The sequence below is a fragment of the Mastigoproctus giganteus genome, chromosome 4 (assembly GCF_048544385.1).
Source record: "Mastigoproctus giganteus isolate SK-2022 chromosome 4, ASM4854438v1, whole genome shotgun sequence".
NCBI classification, from domain to species: Eukaryota; Metazoa; Arthropoda; class Arachnida; order Uropygi; family Thelyphonidae; genus Mastigoproctus; species Mastigoproctus giganteus.
Window position 1 is genome coordinate 158,280,640 of NC_143578.1, and position 26,022 is coordinate 158,306,661.

At 39.5% G+C, this 26,022-nt stretch overlaps 1 protein-coding gene across 1 annotated transcript in view; it reads left to right on the forward strand.

Annotated features, from left to right (window-relative positions):
• Positions 1–26,022, forward strand: part of Mfe2 (peroxisomal Multifunctional enzyme type 2) — a 741,845-nt gene that overhangs the window by 522,917 nt on the left and 192,906 nt on the right. Inside the window, exon 22 of the mRNA XM_090372984.1 lies at positions 15,860–15,967. Within this exon, the coding sequence (XP_090229110.1) occupies positions 15,860–15,967 (108 nt within the window). The remainder of the gene's footprint in view (positions 1–15,859; positions 15,968–26,022) is intronic.

Below are 26,022 nucleotides of genomic sequence, written 5' to 3' on the forward strand. Positions count from 1 at the left end.
TTTTTTTCAACAGTGACCTGTACTTGTTAAGTAGTTCCGCCGGTCTCCTACTCTTAATCTCCTACTCTATCACCAGTTTCGCTAAAGTGTTGATAAAGGAGTTTTGCCTTTTCACGAATGATGAGTGAACTTAACGGAATTTTATTTTGAGTTCGGTCTTCTATCCACAGATTTAAAGCTTTTTCGATTTTTTCTAATTTAACATCCCAAGTTACAGAGAATTTTTGTAGCAATTAGCACGTTTTCACGGACACTACGGCGGATTTTTCTTCCGATTTCTTGATTGATCGTACCGTTCAATCATTGAGTTTATAATGGTTTGCCACTGAGGCGACACTTGCACAATTAGAAATTTTATCGAATAACTCAATTTTATTTGCTAATGTCATCACCTTCTTTGATCTTTCCACATTTCCCTTGTTATTCGTAACCATATTCTTGTACTGGTTTGAAAGAACTTGTTCACAATAAAGTCACTTTCTTCCGTTAACACACTCGAAAAAGTCTGTTTTACACTGCAAAATGGTAGATTTCTCACTTTTGTAAGCATATCTATTTATAAATTGATAAATTTATTCAAGTTATAAGCATTTAAATTAAAAGCAAATGACGAAACCTTAAAAGCAAATGACGAAACCTTCCATGACAAGCGCATAACACATACTGAACAAGGATTAGCGAGAAATATCCACACTCGCGATTTTGTCACCCACTCCCCCCACCCACTGAGCTCTCTTTTGACAGGGAAAGATAATTTTAGCCTCGCCCATGTTTTTTTATGGCAGAAAATGTTCACGGCGCTTTAAAATTCACTTTTTTTTGTTTCATTTTATATTAAATCAGCCACGGCGAATACAGATACCGCGAATAGCGGGGGTTTACTGTACTACATGTGGGAGCAGTAATCCCAGAGTAACGTATCAGCTCTGTGGTACCACACTCCCAGAGCTGAAGTTTTCTGAGCAGTGCAGACAGGTCTACAAGAGTAGCTTATGGTGTATTGTCAATGATATACAGGAATTTTTCTAGCAGGGATAAGAAGGTGATTATCCCCTTGTATAAGGCAGTGGTCAGACTACACCTTGAGTACTTTATACAAGTCTGGAGACCTCATTTTAAGAAGGATGTAGAGCTGTTGGAACAAGTACAGAGAAGGGCAACAAGATTAGTGAATGGAACAAAGGGTTGCTCTTGCGAAGAAATTCTTGAGTTTTGCAAATTACAGTGTCTGGAGACTAGGCATCTGCAAGGCGATCTGATTGAGGTGTATAAAGCCTTGAATGGTTTGAGCATGCTCAATGCTGATGGGATTCTTCCTCTTGCTCAGAATAAATGCCTGAGAGGGCATAAATTCAAATTGAGGAAAGGCAGTTGTAGGATAGATGTGCGGAAGTTTGCCTTTAGCCAGTGGGTGGTTGATTGCTGAAACAAATTTGCATTTGTTGTTGTAGAAGTTGGTAACTTAAATAGATTCAAAGGAAAACTTGACAAACATTTGGAGTGAGTGGATGGGTGAAATAAGGGGTTTTTATTTTATTTTTTGGTTTTTTTTTTTGGGCTGATGCTATATAAGCTCGCTTTCTTGCATCATGTGCCTTTGCTAATGCTTACTAGATAGATCCCATCCACTCTGGGTACCTTATTTTTGAATTCAATTTCTCCTCCACTTTGCTCTCAGTTATTGCAAAATCATTTAGATCCTAGAGTTTAATTAGCTTCTGTCCTCCACTTCCCTACAGACTTTCTCATGTGTAAATGTTTAATACTTATTGTTTGTCAGCTCTCTGAGCAGTATCATCAAGAGTCGAAACATTGATATCAAGTGGACCAATCTGATTCATCCTGCTTCCTTCTAGTTTACATAATAAAGAAGTCTTTGCTGTTTTTCTTTCAAACATTTTCCAATGATTTCTCATAATCTGCCTTCTCTTGCCTAATCTTTTTTACTTGATTACAGACTGTTATATCTACAACACACTTCTGTGTTGCCTAATAATCTATAGTTATCCCATGCATTTTTCTTCTCTGCCACAGTTTGATAAACTTCTCCCTGTTGCAGTTTCATAAACTTCTGGCATTCTCCTCCCTTAACTCCTCATGTGTGACTGTAGATGCAGAATAGTCATTCAGTTTGTCATCTACCTCAGCAGGTTCATCACTAATTAAACCGTCGATGTCAAGTGGGCCAGTCTGATTCATTCCCTTCCTTCTAGAGTTTACACAAGTAAAGAAGTCTTTACTGTTTTTCTTTGCATTCTTTTCCAAAGATTTCTTGTAAACTGCCTTTACATGCCTTACGTTCTTTGTGACTTGATAACAGACTATCTTATATCTACCATAGGCATCTGTGTCTCCTGACAATTTATATGCATCCCATGCATTTTTCTTCCCCGCCACGAGCCTCATTAAATCATCTGACAAGCCTAAATCATCATTAAATCATCTGTTTAAGCCTAAACTTAGTTGGTATGAAAGCCTAGTAGCTCCCAGGATTGCTTCCCATTTAGAATTTACTGTTGGTAACAACATCAGTTGGTCCCATTGCTTTGAATTTAAAAACTGTCTGAGACCTCTGTAGTCATCTTTTTGAAAGCAAAAACCGTTCCCTTTCCCCCTTATGGTACTTAAATCTTTGAGTAATATGATATCATCACATCATGATCACTGCCGCCTAGTGGTTCCTTTTTTCTTCAGATTCTCAATGCATAAAAATCACTACTAATAATTAGATCGAGTATTACTCCCTCTATTTGCCTCTTGAACATGCTGCTTTAGAATACAATCATCCAGTCAATCCCCAAAAGCCTTGCTAGTCAGCGAGTGACCAACCCACAAGTTCGAGTCAATATCTGGGAAGTTAAAAACCCCCATTATCAGACAATCTGATTTACTGGACCACTCTATTTCTCTGTACAGTTGTTCATGGCACTGATCATTGTGATTAGGCCTATAACACACTCCTACTCTCAAATTTTCTTTTCCAGTGCTTATGTCACACCAGAATGACTCAACATTATATCATCCACCCATGTCAGCTGGATCCATTTCTGTAGAATTTGTATTTCTTAACTAACAGCATAATTTCTTCCTCTTCCCACTTTTTTATATCCTTTCTGTGCACATTGTACTCCCCAAATACCAATTCTGCATTCCTTCTCTCTCTCTCTCTCTCTCTCTCTCTCTCTCTCTCTCTCTCTCTCTCTCTCTCTCTCTCTCTCTCTCTCTCTCTCTTTCTGTGTGTTTGTAACACTATGTATCTGATTTACCAACAGCATTAGCCGTTGATGTCTTCACCAACAACTCAAATTCATCAAATTTATTTACTATACTCCTAGCATTGGTGTACATGCAAGTATACATGCATCTGTTATTACTGTTAGTTATTGTTAGGATTAAATTTGACAGTGTCTGCAATTTTACCCTAACACAACCCATGTATTTACTTGTTCCATGATGATTCCCAGCAGCCCTTTAAATCTCCATTACCTCGCTTTCCAGGCTGCTGCTCATTCCAGTAGAAGCAGTGCACAATCCTTGCAGAATCTCTCCGGGGTTGAATTAATTTTCACGACTCATCATATGTCTTCCTATCGTGTCTAGGCAAAATTGCAGACACTGTCAAATTTAATTCCAACTCACAACTTTTTTTCAATATTGACCTGTACTTGTTAAGTAAGTCTGCACATCTCCTAGTCCTAATGTCATTAGTGCTGTGTACAAACAGTATCATCCTTTGTGCCTTTAAAAGATGATATCTGCTCTACAACGTAGTAGTAGTTGTAGTGGCATGTGATGCAAGAAAGCAAGTGTATGAGCTTATGCAGCATTAGCCAAAAAACAATAAAAAAATCACACCATTCCCCCCAAATGCCCATCCAGTTCCTCCGTAAATTTATTTAACCTATCAACTTCCACAATGGCAGATGGAAGTTTGTTCCCGCAATTAACCACCTGCTGGCTAAAGGCAAATTTCCGCACATCTATTCTACCTCTGTCTTTTCTTGATTTGAATTTATGCCTCCTTAGGTTCATAATCTGAACAAATGGAAGGATCCCATCAGAATTCAGCGTGCTCAGCCCATTCAAAGCCTTATACACCTCAATCAGATCACTGCGCAGGTGCCTAGTCTCCAGCCACTGCAATTTGCAGAACTTAAGCCTCTCGCTCTCGGTAAGAGGATCCCTTCATTCCCCTCACCAATCTTGTTGCCCTTCTCTGTACACGCTCCAGCAAATCTACATCCCTTCCTAAAGTGAGGCCTCCAGACTTGTATGCAGTACTCAAGACGTGGCCTCACCATTGCCTTATACAGAGGGACAATCACCTCCTTTTCCCTGCTAGCAAAATTCCTATATATCATTGACAAAACTTCATATCTGACTGCACAATTACTCCCAGGTCTTTTTCATTTTCTACCACCTTAAGTGTAGTACCACACAGTTGGTACGTTTCTCTGCGGTTACTTCTACCCATATGCAGTACTTTGAATTTGTCAAGGTTAAACTTCAGTTGCCACTTCTTAGCCCATCTGCCCAAATTATCTAGATCCTGTTGCAGTAGCACACTGCCATTACTGTCATTAACAACCCTGCCAAACTTTGTATCATCTGCAAACTTCGACACTAAGCCTGATATACCTTCATCAATATCATTGATAAATATTCAAATCAACAGAGGACCCAACACCGAACCCTGTGGAACTCCACTAATAACATTAGTCCACGAAGAGCAGCACCCATTAATTACCACCCTCTGTCTTCTTCCACTCAACCAGCCTTTTATCCATTGTAGCAACTTACCCTTAATACCATTCTGCTTCAATTTGTACAATAGTCTTCCATGCGCAACTGTGTCAAAAACTTTCCTGAAATCCAAATATATGATATCAAAATTATTTTTTGCATCCAGTTCCTTTGTAACCACATCATAATATCCTATCAAATTTTTCAGATAAGACTTTCCCTTAACAAACCTATGCTGTGTCTGAATTATTGCTGCAGTCTTGTCTAGATGATCCTGCAATGCATCTTTAACCAGTGACTCCATTATTTTACCTGGAACAGACGTTAAACTAACTGGTCTGTAATTATTCATGTCACCCTTCGATCCCCCTTTGTGAATTGGGGATACATTTTCACATATCCAGTCCGTGGGGACCTCCATTGAGTCCAAGGATGCTCTCATAATTATGGCTAAGGGTTTGCTTACTTCCTTTGCCGCCTCCTTTAATATAACTGGATAGACCCCATCCACCCCACGTGCCTTTCCTATGTTTAATTTCAACAATTTCTCCTCCACTTTGTTCTCAGTTATTACAAAATCATTAAGCACCCTGCTACAATTTGATAACCTTCTGGCATTTTCAAACCTTAGTAACTCATGTGTGAATATATATGCAAAATACTCATTCAGTTTGTTTTCTATCTGAGCAGGATCATCAACAGTCGAACCATTGATATCTAGTGGACCAATCAGATTCATCCCATTCCTTTTAGAGTTTATATAAGTAAAGAAATCCTTGCTGTTTTTCTTAGCATCTTTTGCCAAACATTTCTTGTAATCTGCCTTCGCCTGCCTTTACCTCCTTTGTGAACTGATTACAGACTAGCTTATATCTGCCATAGGCTTCTTTAGTTCAGTCTCATTAGTTCATTTGATAACCATTTAGGCCTAAACCTTGAACAATATTCCTTAATAAGTATGAAATTTTTAATAGCATCCACGATTCATTCCTTGAATGCTTCCCACTTAGAATTTACTGTTGGTAACATCGTTAGTTGATCCCACTGTACAGAATTTAAAAACTGTCTGAGACCACTGTACTCACCTTTACAGAAGCAAAAACCCTTTCCTTTACTCCTGATTGTAATTATATCTTTAAGTAAATCCCACATCAGTACACTGTGATCACTGCCACCTAGTGGTTCCTTAATCTGAAAATTCTTAATACATGAATGATCACTGCTGATAACCAGATCAAGAGTATTACTCTCTCTGGTTGTCTCTCGAACATGCTGCTGCAGAAAACAATCATCCTATAAATCCACAAAAGTCCTCTTAGTGTCAGAGTGACCAACCCACAAGTTCCAGTCAATATTTGGGAAGTTAAAATCTGACATTATAAGACATTCTGATTTAATAGCCCACTCTTATTTCTCTGTACAATTGTTCATTGTACTCATTCGAGTCATTAGGCCTATAACACACTCCTACCCTTATTTTTGCTTTCGCAGTGCTTATGTCACACCGAACTGATTCAGCCGTGCACTGTTCATCTATATCAACTGGATGCACGTCTTTTGATTTTATGTTTTTCATATAATTAACAGCATAACACCTCTTCCCTTCCTATCCTGTCTATCCTTTCTGTTCACATTGTACTCCCCAAATTCCAGTTCTGCATTCCTTATATCTGTGTGACACCACGTCTCTGCTATCCCAACAATATCCGCCTTTGATGTCTTGACCAACACTTCAAATTCATCCGATTTATTTACTATACTTGTAGCATTGGTATACATGTACCCATCCTTATTATTAGTTACCCTAAAACATCCCATATACCCACCTGTTTTGAGATGAATACCATCAGTCTCTGAAACCCCCAGCACTCCTCGGTCACTACTAATTCTAATTGAAGTTGTTCAAGAATCACGTTCACCTCTGCCTGTGGCTACTTTTAACCTTTTAGTCTGTGAATCCCCCCAAGCTAGCAGTTTTCCGACCCACCTAGCACTGCCTCAATAGCATCAGCAAATATTCTTGCACCTTTCTATTTAAGTGTATCCCATCCCTGTAGAAGCAATCTCTCCTGTTAACAATCAGAGACCACACTGAAAAAAATTCTACCCCCTTGAGCCTTGCACATTCCCTCCAGGTCCGAATTGATTGATAAGACTCTCATCATGTATTCCCCCCTATCGTGTCTGGGCAGAATTGCAGACACTTTCAAATTTAACCCTGACTCATGACTTTTTTGCAACATTTACTTGTTAACCTGTACTTGTTAAGTAAATCTGCAGATCTCCTGCTCTTAATGTCATTGGTGCCAACGTGTACAACAATATCACCTTTTTTGCCCTTAAAATATGATATATGCTTCACGTCATCAACTTTTGTCCCTAGCAGACAGACATACCCTGGTCCAGTTCCATCTATCCTTTTTACACAATATATTCCCCATCTCCCTGACAGTAGAGTCACCAACAACAACTAGTTCTTTTGGGACCAGCGCATTCTGCCTTGGAGATTGCTGCTGTGTTGACTGATGCCCAGGAGTGAGCTCTGGCGTTGAGTTGGGCAGTTGAGAGCTTGACAGGCCCCTCATTAATTTCTTCCAGGGCATCTACCCTACACCTCAAGCTCTCATAGATGCCCAGTAGAACGCTGAGTTGATGCCTAATTTCTAGACACTCTCTGCACCTGGCACACACCAAGACATCCTCCTTGGTTAAATCATGTTCTGTTCCAGAGAGGTCGGCAAACATTTCACAAGTCGCACATTTTTTTAGGCTGTGATGTGTTGGAGAATTGCCCTCCTCAGTTCTCCCCCGAGTGACAGCACTCCTGCCACTTTGTGCCCATTGCTTTGCTGCTCTAGTCTGGGGCATGATATTTTAAATTAATAAGATTAATAAATTTAATTAATTAATTGTCAATACTACGCTATCTAATAGAATCCTAAATGCAGTGATGCGTATTACACTCTATAATTATACATTAGTGCTGCCTAGTTACCACAATTAAAAATTTGAATTCTCTACTACTCTGTACAAAAAACAATGGCTGCAAGATTCAAACGAAATAAAGGTTTTACGTATATTAAGTTTTAATATACGTAATCAAGTATTGCCTCTGGTGGACATACCCTGGTCCTATTCCACTTACCTTTTTGCACAATATAATTCCTGTCTCCCTGACAAAAGAGTCACCCACAATAACTAGCTCCTGTGGGACCAGCACATTCTACCCCTGATGGTTGTCGCCGTGTTGCCTGATGATCAAGTGTAAGTTCTGGCATTGTTGTGGGCAGCTGAGCTTGATGGGTCCCCCAATTAAAGTCTTTCGAGGTTGTTTACCCTGTTAAAGCTCTAATTAAAGCCCATAACAATGCTGAGTTGACACCTAACTTCTTTGCACTCCTTACATTGAGCATACACAAAGACATTCCCATTGGCAATATAATGTCCTGTTTCAGCTTTCTGGAACAGGACATTATATTTCTTTCTGCAAAGATTTCACAAGTTGCACATTTTTGTAGGCTGTTGATGCATTGGAGAATCACCTCCCCTTCAGTTTTCCCTCCCAAGCCACAGGACTCGCACTTCCTTGTGCACGTTGCTTTGCTGCTCTAGTGTGGGGTATGATTTCCAATTATGATTTAATTACTTAACAATGAAAATTAATAAGATTAATAAATTTAATTGATTAATTTACTATACTACCCTTGACAATGCTAAACTAATGCAGTAATACGTATTCTGCTATATAGTTTTGCATTATAACTAAGCTGTCAAGTTCGAGATATATGCTATCAAGTAATGTTCTACCATAATGATCAAAATGTTAAATTAGTTATATCCTTAGCTGAATACAAAAGTTGTATGCCTGAAAAGCGATTAAAACCTTCAAGATACTGATTTATTACAATTAAAACCCCCTTCAAGATACTGATTTATTACAATTAAAACCCTACTATCCTTATGCGGGCGTCTCCGTAGCCAGGTGGGAAGGAGGCAGTGCGAAGTACACGCTTCTTGATTAGACCGGGGTTCGAGCCCGTCACCACCAAATACGGAGGATGCGGAAAGGTCAGGGAATGACCACCGCATATCCCGGAGCAATATGGCCTTAGTTGCTAATGCTCCTAAAAACCAAATAACAAACAAACAATATCCTTATGCGGCGCCTCCGTAGCCAGGTGGGCAGGAGTAGCAGTGCGTAGCACATGCTCCTTGATTAGACCGGGGTTCGAGCCTGTGGGCCACCAAATACGGAGGATGTGGAAAGGTCAGGGAATGACCACCGCATATCCCCAGAGCAATATCACCTTAGTTGCTAATGCTCCTAAAAACCAAACAACAACAACAACAACTATTCTTGTGTGTTACTGGTTATGCAGAACAATAGTAGGGTTTTAATTGTAATTAGTTAACAAATTAATATGTTAACTATTCAAAAATGCGATAAAATGCAAAAGATATATGCCCATAAGGTGATTAAAATTTTCAAAATTCTTATTTTTTACAAATTGAAACAAGTTGCCCTGTAAGTTGGAGATTATGTATTAAACTGGATTATCACTGTGATTCATTGAACAAGCAGCAGTTCGTGAAATGATACCAAGAAGGATCTCCTCACTAAAAGAATCATTAATTATCAAGTTAGTCTGTTCAGTTTTGGAATGATGCAATGGTGTAAACAGTGGTGCTCATTAATTACGTTCAAAACAGTAATAGCATTAGCATTAGTAGAGGTATGTGATGCAAGAAAGCATGAAAAAAAAAAAAGAAAACACTTTCCATTTCACCCATCCATTTGCCCCAAAAGTGTGTGTAGTTCTTTGAATTTATTTAAGCTATCAACTTCCACAATGACAGATGGAAGTTTGTTCCAACAATCAATCACCCTCTGGCTAAAGGCAAATTTCCATACATCTATTCTGCAACTGTCTTTCCTCAGTTTGAATTTATACCCCCTCGGGTGAGTAATCTTAGCAAGAGGAAGAATCCCATCAACGTTGAGCTTGCTCAAACCATTCAAGGCCTTACATACCTCATTCAGATCACCTTGCAGGTGCCTCGTCCCCAGACTCTGCATTTTTGCAGAACTTAAGCTGTTCTTCATAAGAGCATCCCCCTTTTTCCCCCTCACCAATCTCATTGCCCTTCTCTGTACTTGTTCCAGCAGCTCTACATCCTTCCTAAAATGAAGCCTCCAGACCTGTATACAGTACTCAAGATGTGGCCTGACCACATTAGTTATATTTCTAACATGGGATTATACAAAGGGATAATCATCTCCTTATCCCTGCTAGCAAATTTCATGTACCGTATTTCCCCTTGTATAAGACGCACCTTAATTTTGGGGCCCGAAATTTGAAAAAAAATGTATTACATAAAGTTATTGAACTCAAGTTTTATTCATCATAAAATTCATACAACTCATCACTGTCAAAACTCCCATCCATTAGCTTGTCCTCATCTGTGTCTGATGACGAATCACTGTCTTCATTTATTGCCTTGTCCTCAGTTCCATCTATGGCATTTGAAATGCCACACTTCTTAAATGACTTGACAATGATCTCAATCTTGATATTGTCCCAGGATCCTTTCACCTACGAACTTCTCCTATAGTTGGTATCTTCACTCTTCCTGCTGGTGTCAAATTGTCCCCAGAAGACTTCATCCATTGGTTCCATTCATCTCTTGTGTCAGCTTTGAAGGGTTTGTTAATGCTGACATCAAGTGGTTGGGGCTGGGATGTCAAGGTATGACAGCAAGTTTTGTTTTTTGCTCTGCAGCAATCTTCTTTGTATTTTTTGTTATGTGTGCCCTGAACTGATCAAGCACCAATAGGGCAGGTTTGCGTAAGAGCCCACCTGGTCTCCTGCTCCAAACTGTCTCAAACCAGATCTTCATCCCATCCTGATCCATCCAACCCTTGTCATGAACGCGGACACTCACTCCTCGAGGAATGTCTTCTTTTGGCATTGTTTTGCATTTGAAAATCAGCATAGGAGGCAGCTTGGTTCCGTCGGTACAACAAGCTAGAACAACTGTATAATGGCTCTTTTGATGTCCACTTGTCTTCACAGTTACAGTTTTCACCCCCTTCTTATCAACAGTTCTGTTATTGGGACATAAAATTGAAGGGGGACTTTGTCCATATCTGCAATCTGTCCCAACTCAAACTGATGTGTCTTCCGACATTGAATAACAAAACGATGAAATTCAAGGACTTCCTTCTGCTCATAGCTTTCAGGCATCTTTTGGGCAAGTTTGGTGCATGTACGCATGCTTAGTCCATTCCGTTTCATGAACCTGAAGCACCAATTGTGTCCTCCTTTGAAATCAGTAACTTGTTTTTCATCAGCAATTCTTCTTGCCTCATGCTGTGAACCATCTTTGTGGACACAGGAATTCCAATTGCCCTTTGCTCCTCAATCTATCTTCAATTCCCTCTCTAAATTAGGCCATTTTGCTGACTTGCTTCTAATGGCCTTCTTCTGCCGTGGCATTTTCAGTAGGGTTTCTTCTTCCCGTAGCCAGTCTCGGATTGTTTTCTCAGTTGGAGGAGGACCAAACTTACGTTCAGCAGCACGATTTCCATCACACTTTTGCAAACTGGATCACTTTTAACTTGAATTCAGCACTGTACGAAAATCTTTTCTGAGCAGAACGTGGCAAAACGTAACCTAATATACCGGTAACAAGTGCGAAACAATGAGTACAAAGACAACAAGCGCGAAAAAGTGGGAAATGCAAGTAAAAAAAATCTACAACCACTGTATAAGATGCACCCAGTTTTTAGACCCCAAATTTTTCGAAAAAAGGTATGTCTTATACATGGGGAAATACGGTATATCATTGACAAGACTCCATGAGCTGTTCTGGTAGTCTGCCTGCACTGCTCAGAAAACTTCATATCTAGCTGGACAATAACTAGATAAAGCTATAGAGACACTAAACATAATGTCCATCAACTAGGAAGGGCTGTAGTATTACCCCTTTATGACTGAGCATATAACAGCTATGCTTCCACTCACAAGGGTTGAGCAAACATGTACACAGGCAGTTTACCTCTATAGGGTCTGCAAAATATTGGAGAGAATGGTGAGTTCTCATCTTTTATGTTACCTAGAATTGAATGACATTCTCTCCCACTTTCAGTGTGGCTTTCGAAGGAATAGGTCCACTTTGGACCACTTACTTAGACTGTAAACATCTATTTGAGATGCTTTCCTAAAAAGAGAGTACCTTGTGTTCATCTTCCTTGACATGGAAAAAGCGATGATACAACTTGGAGATTTGGGATTTTAAAAGATCTTTATAAACTTGGTATAAGAGTTCACCTTCCTGTTTTTATAAAAAACTTTTTATCCCTTTGTTCTTTCCAAGTTTGAGGAGGATCCACCCTCTCTCAGTCCCTTTGCCAATAGGAGGAAGTACCATATGGATCTGTCTTAAGTATTACCTTTGTCATTAAAGTAAACTCCATTACTGAACAACTTCCTCCAGCTGTAAACAAGATACTCTGTGTTGATGACATATTTACTCAATCGTGCAACATGAGGGCTATTGAGTGACAACTGCAACAAGCCGTTGACCATCTTAGCTCCTGTGCCATGGCTAATGGTTTCTGGTTCTCACTGTAGAAGAGAGTTTGCCACCATTTTTTGTGGAAGCATAACCTTAACCCTGAGCCTGAATTAAGAATTGGACAAAGCACAATTCCAGTAGTAGGAGAAAAAATTCTTGAGACTCATATTTGACAAAAAGCTGACATTTGTCCACTACACACAAAGGAAATGAGAGAGCTTAACATTCTCCATGCCCTCTCTTCTATTTCTTGTCATGTAGACCAATGCACTTGTACCTTCAAAATTATATTATGGGTCTCACTTATATTTATCCTCCAGAAAGATTGCACTTTGGTGGCTTGATCCCATTTACCATCAAGTCACTCATGTTGCTAATGGTGCATTCATAATATCACCTGACAAAAGTCTGTATGTTGAAGCAAATGAACCATCCTTGTTCCTTTGACAGAAACAGTTGTCTCTTCAGTATGTCTTTAAGCTGAACTCCCTGCCAGATGACCCCACATGGGCATTCGTTTTTGAACCATGATGGGAAAATGTTTATAACAAATCATTCGACTGGCAACAGTCCATTCAGTATTCATGTCCAAGAGCTACTCAGAGAGCTTAATATCATGGTAGACAAGGTTGCTTGATCACCAAAGCCTTCCACCCTGGATACTCCAACTCTAGCCTGTGACTTCTCTCTTAAGAACTGGATGAAGTCTGATGCACTGATGATAGGAAACTTATTTTTACTCTTCTACTGCTTTTTACTTATCGATGTATGTACTTTCATCTCTATTCACAAAATCATGTGTGGGATCGCTAGCTGTCTTTTCAGTCTTTAATATATCTGAGCAGATTCTCCTTGAATGTAGCATTATACACTCAGAGTTGCATGCTATATAGTTAGCCTTGGACCACATAACAACCCTCCAACATCATCAGGTGGTGCCCACTAATATTAAGTAACAGTAGTCTTTTCTACTAGAGAAACGTTGCTTATTCGAAGTAGTGCAACACCTGGTATCTCGTTGTGAAGGTAGTCACAATATGAAATACAATTTAAATGATGCCTCTACACTACGTATGTAGTTAATTTTATGGGCTAACTATGGTGTATCTACATCAATATTATATAGTTAATTTATGCCCATATGGAATTATACCTTGTGCATTTAGTCTTTAAATACCATATCATTCTTTTCACCATTTGACATCTCTCATATTGTGGAATTAACTTTGCAGTGGTGATGGCATGTTTGCATTACTAGGGTACCTTCCCACCCACCGATGATAGGCCAACAAACATTGAAACAATGCTGTCTGGGTGATGGTGCCCACTGAGAATAAGTAACAGTAGTCTTTTCTACTAGAGGAGTGTTGCTTATTCGAAGTAGTGCAGCGCCTGGTATCTTGTTGTGAAGGTAGCCACAATATGAGATACTATTAAAACGATGCCTCTACACTATGTACGTAGTTTAATTTTATGGGTTAGCTATGGTGTATCTACATCAATATTATATAGTTAATTTATGCCTATATGGAATTATTATGCCTTGTGCATTTGTCTTTAAATACAGTTTCTTTAAATGCACTCCAGGGTCTATCAGCAATTAGATACAACAATCATCCAACCCTGTTCAGGCTTTAGCAGATGATATGCTGGCACCTCCGTAGCATATCTTCTGGCTTTAGCAGATGATATGCTGGTGCCTCCATAGTCAGGTGGGCAGGAGCAGCAGTGTGTAGCACACGCTTCTTGATTAGACCAGGGTTTGAGCCCGTGCCCACCAAATACGGAGGATGCGGAAAGGTCAGGGAATTACCACCGCATATCCCCAGAGCAATATGGCCTTAGTTGCTAATGCTCCTAAAAACCAAATAACAACAACAGATGATATGCTCTGTCTATGGAGGTGGATTTGATATCTTCCTGATCCCCAGCCACATTGGCATTACCGGAAATGATTTGGCTGATAATGCAGCCAAATCAGCAGCTTTGATGAATAACCTTGATCTGAGTCCCCTCTACAAACATGAATAGGCAAATAATCCATAATATGATTTATTTGCCATGGAAAGATTCGTGGCATGGGCAGGTAACAAAAACTATCAGATCAAGCCTCTAATAAAACTATGGCAGTCTAGTCAGCACAGGGATCATAAAGAGAAAGTTGATTTTGCTAGGCTCCACATTGGACATAGTCAACTGATACTGTTTTCTGCTGAGGGCTGATGTGTGAGCAGTGTGATACCTTTTTCTGTTAAGCATGTTTTGACAGTATGTCCAAATTTTAGAAGTGCATGTTTTATCACCTTTAACCATCTGACTGAACCTTATACAGTGACTGTGTGTCAGTAGTTTTTAATTTATGTGCTATTAATGTGTATAGATGTATATAAAATAGAAAACTTATTTTTACTCTTCTACTTCTTTTTACTTATCAATGTATGTACATATAAAAAACTTTTTTGATAAGGTAACCTTTTTAAAGTTTACCAAAATCTCAATTTTCCTGTAAATTTAAATTCTTCCTGGCACATTATAACCCTTGGTGTTTTTGCACCATTAAAACCAAAATCCAATTAAATCTTATAAGGTGCCAATAATTATTATTGATACATTTTAGCAGGACAGTGGGTTTTTTTTTTTTTTTTATGAAAACTCCAAACACAAAATGTATCAAAACCTATAGTACTTAGTACCGTGCATGAGTTGAAGGAGAAGTATGGGGGGGATGCCGGAAACTTTGCTCTAGAGACTAAACATGGGTTTCACCACTTCAAGCCTCCAATAAGCAAAGTGGTGGTATTTCACCGGTTGATGAAAGTCATCTACCATCTTAATGTACTCCCTCCTATTGTGTCTGGGCAGAATTACAGACACTGGAATTGTGGAAGTTGATATCTTAAATAAATTCAAGGAGGAACTGGACAAACATTTAGAGGGAATGATTGTGTAAATATTTATTTATTTATTTATTATTTTTTTTTTTTGGCTGATGCTACATAAGCTCATACATTTACTTTCTTGCACCACATGCCTCTATTAGTATAACCTCAAAATGTAGCTTGATAAAACAATGAATATGAAGAGGCATGATAAACCTGCAGTTCTACCTAAGGAATCTAGGGGGGAAAAAGGAAAGGGGGAACGTTGCATCAATGTGATGAAACATTTCCTCATTTGATTGTTATCAAACACATATAACTGTGTTTGATAATGAATCTTGAAATGAACCAATTATAACAATTGGTTCATTTCAAGAGTGAGTGATCACTAATGTCCTAGCTTTTGGTTTTTTATCACAATTTGCTTTTCTTAGAAATTGCATTTTAGCGCCTGATTTGGAATACCCTTTTATTATATAGCTCGAACCTTTTGTCTCGAGGGATGACCCAAGATATATTTTGAATTCAGAATTACCTTAAGCTTTTATATCCTTAAAGAAATGTACAGTTTAATAACTATTAAAATTTTCAAGGTTTATTACATTTTTATACATGAATTCAGAGTGTCAAAACTTATATTTTTATATTGCTTTTTGTAGGCATTCATGTCTGGAAAACTGAAGATTAGAGGAAATATTATGCTTGCCCAAAAGTTACAGCCTTTCTTCAAAACAATATCTTTTAAAAAAAATTCTGATATACCACAGGTATGTTACTGCTTACTTACTACATTTATTTTAAGGTAAAATTATATTATTTAGTTCTGTGATTTTAATAAAATATGAAACTAGTTATTTATGCAAATACATTGGAGAACACAGCTGATCCTCCCTCTCCCCCCCCCCCATGTCAAACTTGAGAGTAAACTTTGATAGTGACTTTTCTGTCCCCAAGTTGCAAGCAAAAAATTTCCAGACTCGATCACGTGTAGTACGAACCACACATGACCATGCACTTTAGATATTGCCGAGTTTGCATGATGAGTTATAAATCAATAGGAAATTCAAGCTCGGTTGCAGAAAGTGTTGGACAGCAGTACACAAGCAGGAATTTGGAAGCACTTCAACAGTGAAAAAATTGCTGGCTCGATGTGTAATCTCTGGAGGGGACTAATTTGAAGGAAGTCTAAATAAATTTTTTGCTCCAGTCTTTAAACTCTTGGCTTGCACTTCATATTTCAAGTATTTTCACTGAAAACTTACATTTTCTTCATTTTGAGGTGGCAGAATGTCACACTATTTCCCTGATAGATTTCCACTTTGGAGAAAATATAGTGGAAATCAATGTTTCATTATTGCCAATTTTGGCTTCAAAAAGCCAAAAACATTTTTAAGGCTGTTGTAGTCACCTTTACAAAAGCAAAATCCTTCTCTTTACCCTTGACAGTAGCAATATCTTTAAATAAATCTCACATCATATATTATGATTTCTGCTGCTAGTTGTTCTTTTATCTGGAGATTTTTAATGCACAGAGGGTCAGGGGTGATAATCAAATCACAAGTTTTATTTTGTCTTTTGTAGATTTCAGTTGTAGAAAATCTCCTCTCACACATCCAGGAAAGCTCTGCTATTGTGTGAGCACCCACACAAGTTTCAGTAAATATCTGGAAAGTAAAAATCCCCCATTATAAGATATTCTGGTTAACTAACTCGCTCTGCAAAGTTGGCTTATGTAGCATCAGCCAAAAAAAAAAATTCACACAACCATTCCCTCTAAAAGTTCCTCCTTGAATTTAGTTAAGCTATAACTTCCACAACGATAGATGGAAGTTTGTTCCAGCAATTAACCACCTGCTGGCTAAAGGAAAATTTCTGCACATCTATTCTACAACTGTCTTTCCTCAATTTGAATTTATGCCCTCTCAGGTTGTGAGCAAACGGAAGACTCCCATCAGAATTCAGTGTGCTCAACCCATTCAAGGCCTTATACACCTCAATCAGATCTCGCAGGTGCCTAGTCTCCAGCCGCTGCAGTTTGCAGAAACTTAAGCCTCTCTTGATAAGAGGACCCCTTTGTTCCTCTCACCAATCTTGTTGCCCTTCTCTGTACAAGCTCAAGCAAATCTACATCCTTCCTAAAATGACACCTCCAGACCCGTATACAGCACTCAAGGCATGGCCTGACCATTGCTTTATACAAAGCGATAATCGCCTTTTCCCTGCTAGCAAAATTCCTGTATATCATTGACAATACCCCATTACCTGCTCTTGCAGCCTGTCTGCATTGCTCAGAAAACTTCATATCTGACTGCACGATTATTCCCAGGTCTTTTTCATTTTCTACCACCTTAAGTGTAGACATACACAGTTGGTTCGTACCCCTGGGGTTACTTCTACCCATATGCAGTACTTTGCATTTGTCAATGTTAAACTTCAGTTGCCACTTTTCAGCCCATCTGCCCAAATTTTCTAGATCCTGTTGCAGTAGCACACTGCCATTACTGTCATTAACAATCCTACTAACCTTTGTATCATCTGCAAACTTAGACACTAATCCTGATATGCCTTCATCAATATCATTGATAAATATACAAAACAACAGTGGGCCCAACACTGAACCATGTGGGACTCCACTAATAACATTAGTCCATGAAGAGCAGCATCCATTGATTACCACCCTCTGTCTTCTCCCACTCAACCACCCTTTTATCAATTGTAGCAACTTACCCTTAATACCATTCTACTCTAATTTGTACAGTAGTCTTCCATGTGCAACAGTGTCAGAAGCTTTTCTGAAATCCAAGTATATGATATCAAGATTATTTTTTGAATCCAGTTCTAATGTCATCAAATTTTCTGCTGGCAGACATACCCTGGTACTGTTCCAACTATCCTTTTGATACAATATTTCCGTTTCCCTGTAAATAGAGTCACCGACAACTAGTTCCTGTCGGACCAACGCATTCTGCCTTGTTGATTGCCGCTGTGTTGCCTGATCATAAAGTGCAAGCTCTGGTGTTGATTTGGGCAACTGATAAATTGATGGGCTCCCGATTTAAGTCCTTCGAGGGCATCTGCTCTGTTCTTCAAGGTCTCTTAAAGGCTCATAATAATACAGAGTTAGTACTTACTTCCTCACACTCCTAACATCAAGCGCGCGCACACACACACGCACACACGCACACACACACACACACACACACACACACACACACACACACACAAAACAATCATCCAATAAATCAACAAAAGTCTTGATAGAGTGCGAGTGACCAACACACAAGTTCCAGTCAGTATCTAGGAAGCTAAAATCCCCCATCATAAGATATTCTGATTTACTAGCCCACTCTGTTTCTCTGTACAATTGTTTGTTGTGCTGATCCGAGTCACTGTGCCTATAATACTCTCCTACTCTTATTTTTTCTCTCCTAGTACTTATGCCACACCAAACTGACTCAACATTGCACTGTCCATCTGTGTCAACTGGGTGCACTTCCTTAGATTTTGTTTTTCTTAATTAACAGCATAACCCCTCCTCTTCCTATCCTTTCTGTACACATTGTACTCCCCAAATTTTAATTCTGCATTCCTAATATCTGTTTGACACCATGTCTCTGATATCCCAACAATAATTGCCTTTGATGCCTTGACCAGCACTTCAAATTTATTTACTATACTTATAGCATTGGTGTACATGCAAGTATACATGCACCTATTCTTATTCTTAGTTACCCTAACTTAGCCCATGTATTTATTTGTTTTATGATGTCTGCCGTCAGTCCCTGAAATCCCCAGCACCCCTCGCTCTAGGCCACCGCTGGTTTTAATAGAAGTAGCACAAGAATCACCTTCACCTCTGCCTACTTTTAACCTTTCTGTGAACTCCTCTCCCAAGCTCGCAGTTTCTGACCCACCTAATGCTGCCTTGATAGCATCAGTAAACACTCTTGCACCCTTTCTATTTAAGTGTATTCCATCCCTCTAGAAGCAGTCTCTCCTGTTAATAAGCACAGACCACGCTGAAAAACATTCTACCTATGAGCCTTGCACAATCCCTCCAGGGCTGAAATGATTGAGAATGCTATCCTCATAAACTCCCTCCCATCATAACACCCCTCTTATTTTTGTTTTCCTAGTGATTATGGCATACCAAACTGACTCAACATTGCACTGGCTCCCACCCTAACCAGCCCCTCCTCATCCTTTCAGTGCATTCTTTGCTGAATTTGACTGGTTACTTTGTCTGGGTACAGTATAACTAGTAGCAGTAATCTTTCTGGGCACAATCCATGCATCATGTGCTTTCTTTGTTTTTTTTTTTTTTTTTTATATGTAAACCCCAAACATGAGAGATATCTCGAGGTACCTATAGTATTTAGAACCGTGCTTGGGTTGGAGGTTGAGAAGACGAAAGAAGATATTTGTAGACATTATACTTCAACTTCTGTAGACTATAATTTTCATGAAATACGTATGAATCAAGGTTGTTCCAGAAAACAACAGTTGAATGAATAAACGAGGAAGATGAAAAGTTAGTTCTGTGAGTTTGAAGCTGGACAGTAAATGGATGTTGGCTGGTAGTGGCACGTGTTCGGACTATTTTGAAAGAGAGAGCGGGAATTAAAGAAGCCAATTCAGAAGAACAGTGCCCATGGAAGTATCTGTAGAAGAGGCATGCAGCAGAAACAGTACGTCTGTGAGACAGCGAGTGGAGAGACTCTGTTAGAGATGAAACCTTTAATTAACCTAACTGCCCTCTTCTGAATGGAATCAAGAAGCCTGAGAGAGGTTTTCGGGGCACCATCCCAGATGTGGGAACAATATTCCATGGCAGGGCACATTTGCGATTTATACAGAGTGATCAGCTCTTTGGAAGAAAAGTAACGCTGAGAGGGAAAGAGAAAACCAAGTTTTTTCAATGCAGAGGAAGCAATATTTGTAATGTGCTTGTGCCAAGAGAGATTCGAAGTCAGGGTAATATCTAAAAGAGATATATCATGTTACCAAGAAATCGGAGTGTCACCAAAGATAAGCATAGGAGGAGATGAATTCTTTTTGCGAGATATAAGACAAGACTGAGTTTTAGAAGGGTTCAAATCAACTAAGTTGTCTTTGCCCCACTGGAGAATTACCTGAAGATCGGCATTTAAGGAATTGGTAGCAGATTTTCGAGAAATTGAAGCTGATTGGGCAAGGTTTCTCAAAATGGAAAGTGGAATGCAATGTGCTATCACCAGCAAAACTATGGATAGGATTTCCAATCAATGGAAGAAGGTCATTAATATACAAGAGGAAAGATTGGGGGAAAGAACTGAATCTTGAGGGACACCGGCATTAGTGGAGAAGTTAGAAGACAGAGTTATTTATTTATTTTTTTTTTTTAGGAGCATTAGCAACTAAGGCCATATTGCTCCGGGATATGCGGTGGTTATTCCCTGACCTTTCCGCATCCTCCATATTTGGTGGTGGTAGGCTCAAACCCCGGTCTAATCAAGAAGCATGTGCTACGCACTGCTGCTGCTTCCCACCTGGCTATGGAGGCACCATAGAAGACAGAGAGCCATCTACCATCACCTTCAGTGAGCGATCAGAGAGAAAACTGGTTAACCAATTACAAAAAACAGTTGGCAAACCATAAGATGGAAGCTTGTTTAGAACACCTTTATGCCAAACACGATCGAAATCCTTTGAGATGTCAAGAGCAACTACTTGTGTTTCACTGAACCTTTCCATTGAATTAGTCCATAAATTGTTAACATCAGCCAGAATATCACCAGTGGATCAACACTGACGGAATCCATATTGACGATCATTGATCAGACAGAAGGTTTTTGGTAGTTTAAGAGTTGGTGGTTAATTGATTTCTCCATTACTTTAGAAAGAGTAGAAGGAATTGCAATGGGACGATAATTGGATGGGAGGGATTTGTCCCCCTTTTTAGGAACTGGCTGCATATGAGCAAATTTCCAAGCAGAAGGAAAAACACCTTTGTAATAATAAAGTGAAAAAAGGTGGCAAAGAATAGGAGTAAGTTCAGGAGCACATGTTTTGAGAACAAGTGGAGAAATACCTTCGGCACCTGGAGCTTTCTTAGCATCAAGATTCGTCAAAATCCTTATGACATCCTTTTGACAGAAGACCACAGGAGGCATTGAATGGAGCATTAGCATTAGTACAGGCATTTGATGCAAGAAAGCAAGCTTATGCATCATCATCCAAAAAAAAATTAAATTAAATTTAAAAAAATTTAAAAAATAACCACTTCCACTTCACCCCTCTGTTCGTTCGAAATACCTGTCCAGCTGAGACTTAAACTTATTTAGGCTATCAACTTCCACAACAAGGGATGGAAGTCTGTTCCACCAACCAACCACCCGCTGGCTAAAGGGAAATTTCCTCACGTCTATCCTATATCTGTCCTTCCTCAATTTGAATTTATGCCCTCTCAGGTGATTGTTCTGAGCAAAAGGAAGAATCCCATCAGCATTGAGCATGCTCAAACCATTCAAGGCTTTATACACCTCTATCAGATCACCTCGCTGGTGCCTAGTCTCCAGACACTGTAATTTGCAAAACTTAAGCCTTTCTTCGTAAGAGCACCCCTTTGTTCCATTCACTAATCTTGTTGCCTTTCTCTGTACTCGTTCCAACAGCTCTACATCCTTCTTAAAATGAGGCCTCCAGACCTGTATACAGTACTCAAGGTGTGGCCTGACCATTACCTTATACAAGGGGATAATCACCTCCTTATCCCTGTTAGAAAAATTCCTGTATATCATTGACAAGATTCCATGAGCTGCTCTTGTAGACCATCTGCACTGCTCAGAAAACTTCATATCTGCCTGCACAACCACCCCCAGATCCCTTTCATTCTCTACCACTGTCAGTATAATACCACAGAGTTGATACATTGCTCTGGGGTTGCTGTTTCCCATATGTAGTACTTTACATTTGTTATTGTTAAACTTCCTTTGCTACCTCTCAGCCCATCTGCTCAACCTTTCCAGATCGTTCTGCAGTAGCGTAGTGTCAGTAGTGTCCTTCACAACCCTGCCAACCTTCGTATCATCTGCAAACTTGGACGTTAAGCTTGATATACCATCATCAATATCATTTATAAAAAGAAAAAACAGTAATTGACCCAATACTGAACCCTGAGGGACTCACTAATAACATTAGTCCACGATGAGCAGTGTCCATTGATTACCACTCTCTGTCTTCTCCCCCTCAACCACCCTTTTATCCATAGCAGCAATTTGCCTCCAATGCCACACTGCTCCAATTTGTGTAGCAGTCTTCCATGGGCAACAGTATCAAAAGCCTTTCTAAGATCCAGGTATATAATATCAAAGTTATTCCATGCATCCAGTTCTTTTGTGACTGCATCATAGTATCCAATCAAATTGGTCAGGCAAGACTTCCCCTTAACAAAACCATGCTGTGTCTGAGCTATAACTGAAGTCTTGTCTAGATGATGCTGCAGTGCTTCTTTAACCAATGCCTCCATTAATTTTCCGGGAACAGAAGTTAAACTAACAGGTCTATAATTATCTGTGCCTCCCTTTGATCCTCCTTTGTGGATTGGGGTCACATTTTCAAATCTCCAGTCCATGGGTGCCTCCCCTGAGTCCAGTTAAGCTCTCATAATTATGGCTAAGGGTTTGCTTACTTCCTTTGCTGCCTCCTTTAATATAACTGGAGAGATTCCATCCACTCTGGGTGCCTTTCTTATGTTTACCTTCAACAATTTCTCCTCCACTTTATTCTCAGTTATTACAAGATTATCTAGCTTACTGCCAGAGTTGAACACACCTCTGGCATTCCCCTCGCTGAAGAACTCCTCATGTGTGAATGTCGATGCAAAATATTCATTTAGTTTGTTAGCTACCTGAGCAGGATCATCAACAGTTGACCCATCAATATCAAGTGGACCAATCTGATTCATCCCCTTCCTTCTAGAGTTTACATAAGTAAAGAACTCTTTGCTGTTTTTCTTTGCATCCCTTGCCAAAGATATCTTGTAATCTGCCTTCGCCTGCCTAACCTCCTTTGTAACTTGGTTACAGATCAACTTGTATCTATCATAGGCTTCTGAGTCATGTGTTAATTTGTATGTATCCCATGCATTTTTCTTCTCTGCCATATGTCTCATTAGTTCATCTGACATCCACTTAAGCCTAAACCTTGAACCATATTTCTTAGTTGGTATGTAAAGCCTAGTAGCTTCCAAGATAAGTTCTTTGAATGGTTCTCATTTGGAATTTGCTGTTGGTAACATCATCAGTTGGTCCCACTGTATAGAATTTAAATACTGTCTCAGTCCATCATAGTTGCCTTTACAAAAGCAATAACCCTTCCCTTTACCCCTAATGGTAGTTACCTCTTTGAGTAAATCCAACTTCAGCACACTGTGATCACTGCCACCTAGTGGTTTATTTACCTGCCGATTCTTAATGCATGAAGAATCTCTACTGATAATCAAATCAAGAGTATTACTCCCTCTAGTTGTCTCCCGAACATGCTGATGCAGAAAACAATCATACAATAAATCTACAAAATCCTTGCTAGTGTGTGTGACCAGCCCCCAAATTCCAGTCAATATCTGGGAAATTAAAATCCCCTATTATGACTCTCTGATTTACCGGCCCACTCTATTTCCCTGTACAGTTTCTTATTATACTCATCAGAGTCATTAGGCCTAAAGCACACTCCTACTCAATTTTGATCTCCCAATGCTTATGTCACACCAAACTGACTCGACACTGCACTGTCCAGCCATGTCGACTGGCTTCACTTCCTTGGATTTTATGTATTTCTTAACTAATAGTATAAACCCTCCTCCCTTCCTATCCTGTCTGTCCTTTCTGTAGACATTGTACTCCCCAAATTCCAGTTCTGCATTCCTTATATCTGTGTGACATCATGTCTCTGAAATCCCCACGATATCTGCCTTTGATGTTTTGAGCAGTATCTCTAATTCATCAAATTTATTTACTAAACTCCTAGCATTGGTGTACATGCAAGTATACATGCACCTGTTCTTTTTCTTAGCTACCCTAACACAACCCATGTGCTTATTTGTACCCCAATGATTCCCAGCAGTCACTGAAATATCCTGCATCTTATTTTCCATGCTGCGGCTCATTCCAATAGAAGCAGTGCAAGAATCACTTTCACCTCTGCCAGTGGCTACTGTTAATCTATTAGTCCTTGTATCCCTCCAATCTAGCAGTTTTCAGACCCACCTACACTGCCTCGATAGCATCAGCAAACATTCTTGCACCCTTTCTATTTAAGTGTATCCCATCCCTGTAGAAGCAGTCTCTCCTGTTAACAAGTACAGACCAGGCTGAAAAAAATTCTACCCCTTGAGCCTTGCACAATCTTTCCAGGGACGAATTGATCGACATGCTCTCATCATATACTCCCTCCTATCGTGTCTGGGAAGAATTGCAGACACTTTCAAATTCAACCCTAATTTACGGCTTTTTTTCAATAGTGACCTGTACTTGGTAAGTAATTCCGCCGGTCTCCTACTCTTAATATCATTAGTTCCAACATGTACAACTATATCACCTTTTGTGCCCTTAAAAGATGATATCCGCTCTACAACGTCATCAACCTTTGCTGCTGGCAGACATACCCTGCTCATGTTCCACCGAGCATGTTGAGAATGGTTGGAGGTGTTTTTCCAAGATCATTAATACATGAGTTGGAAGAAAAATGGGATGCTAGCAGGTCAGCTTTATCCTTGGCCGAAGTGACAACAGAACCATCTGGTTTGGACAGAGGTGGGAGCAGAGTTGGGCAAAAGTTGCGCCCAATACTTTTGGCAAGTGATCAGAATGCTCGGCTACCATTAAGGCAAGAAGCAAGTTTTCTACTCTTAGCCTGTTCAAACTCTAGTTTAGACTGATTAATATCTGCTTTACAATTGTTGCGAGCTTTGGTGTAGGCAGAAAATAAAACTGGAGAATTAGAAACAAGCCAATTACGATATGCAACATTCTTCTCGTGAACAGCCTTAGCACATTTATTGGAAAGCCAACCAAGGTTTAGATAAAAGACGAAATTTCAATGTGGAGTGTAAGATAAGGATTCCATTCCTGCAAGAATAATTTCTCTGACACGATCTAAGCAAATGTTGACATCAGAAGTTTTGAAACGGTAATCGGACCAAGGAAAAGAAGAAAAGAAATCTCGCAGGTCATTCCATTTTGCATTCTTGTAATGCCAAACAACACGAGGTTGGGAATAGCCATGAGATAAAGGCTCCATTGGAGAAGACACAATCACCAAGTTGTGATCTGATGTGCCTAAAGGACCTTTCACTTCGACCGTGTACTTAGAAGGGTTGTTTATGAAAAAAAGATCAAGCGTGTTGGCTGTATGATTAGGATTGTCCGGTGTTCTTGTAGATAAATGAACAATCTGTGCAAGTTCGTTAGTAATTGCAAAAGCCTCAGCATCTCAACCAACTGGAACGGTTTGACTAGAAAACGGAAACCAGCTAGAGTTGTAAACATTAAAATCACAAAGGAAAATTACCTCACTGTTAGGAAAGTTGGACTGGAGAAAGTGAAGTTGCAAAGAGAGGAAGTAGTAGTAGTAGTAGCAGCAGTGGCAATTGATGCAAGAAAGCAAGTGTATGAGCTTATGCAGCATCAGCCAAAAAAAAAAAAAAAAAAAATCACACCATTCCCTCCAAATGCCTGTCCAGATCCTCCTTAAATTTATTTAACCTATCAACTTCCAAAACGACAGATGGAAGTTTGTTCCATCAATTAACCACCTGCTGGCTAAAGGCAAATTTCCGCACATC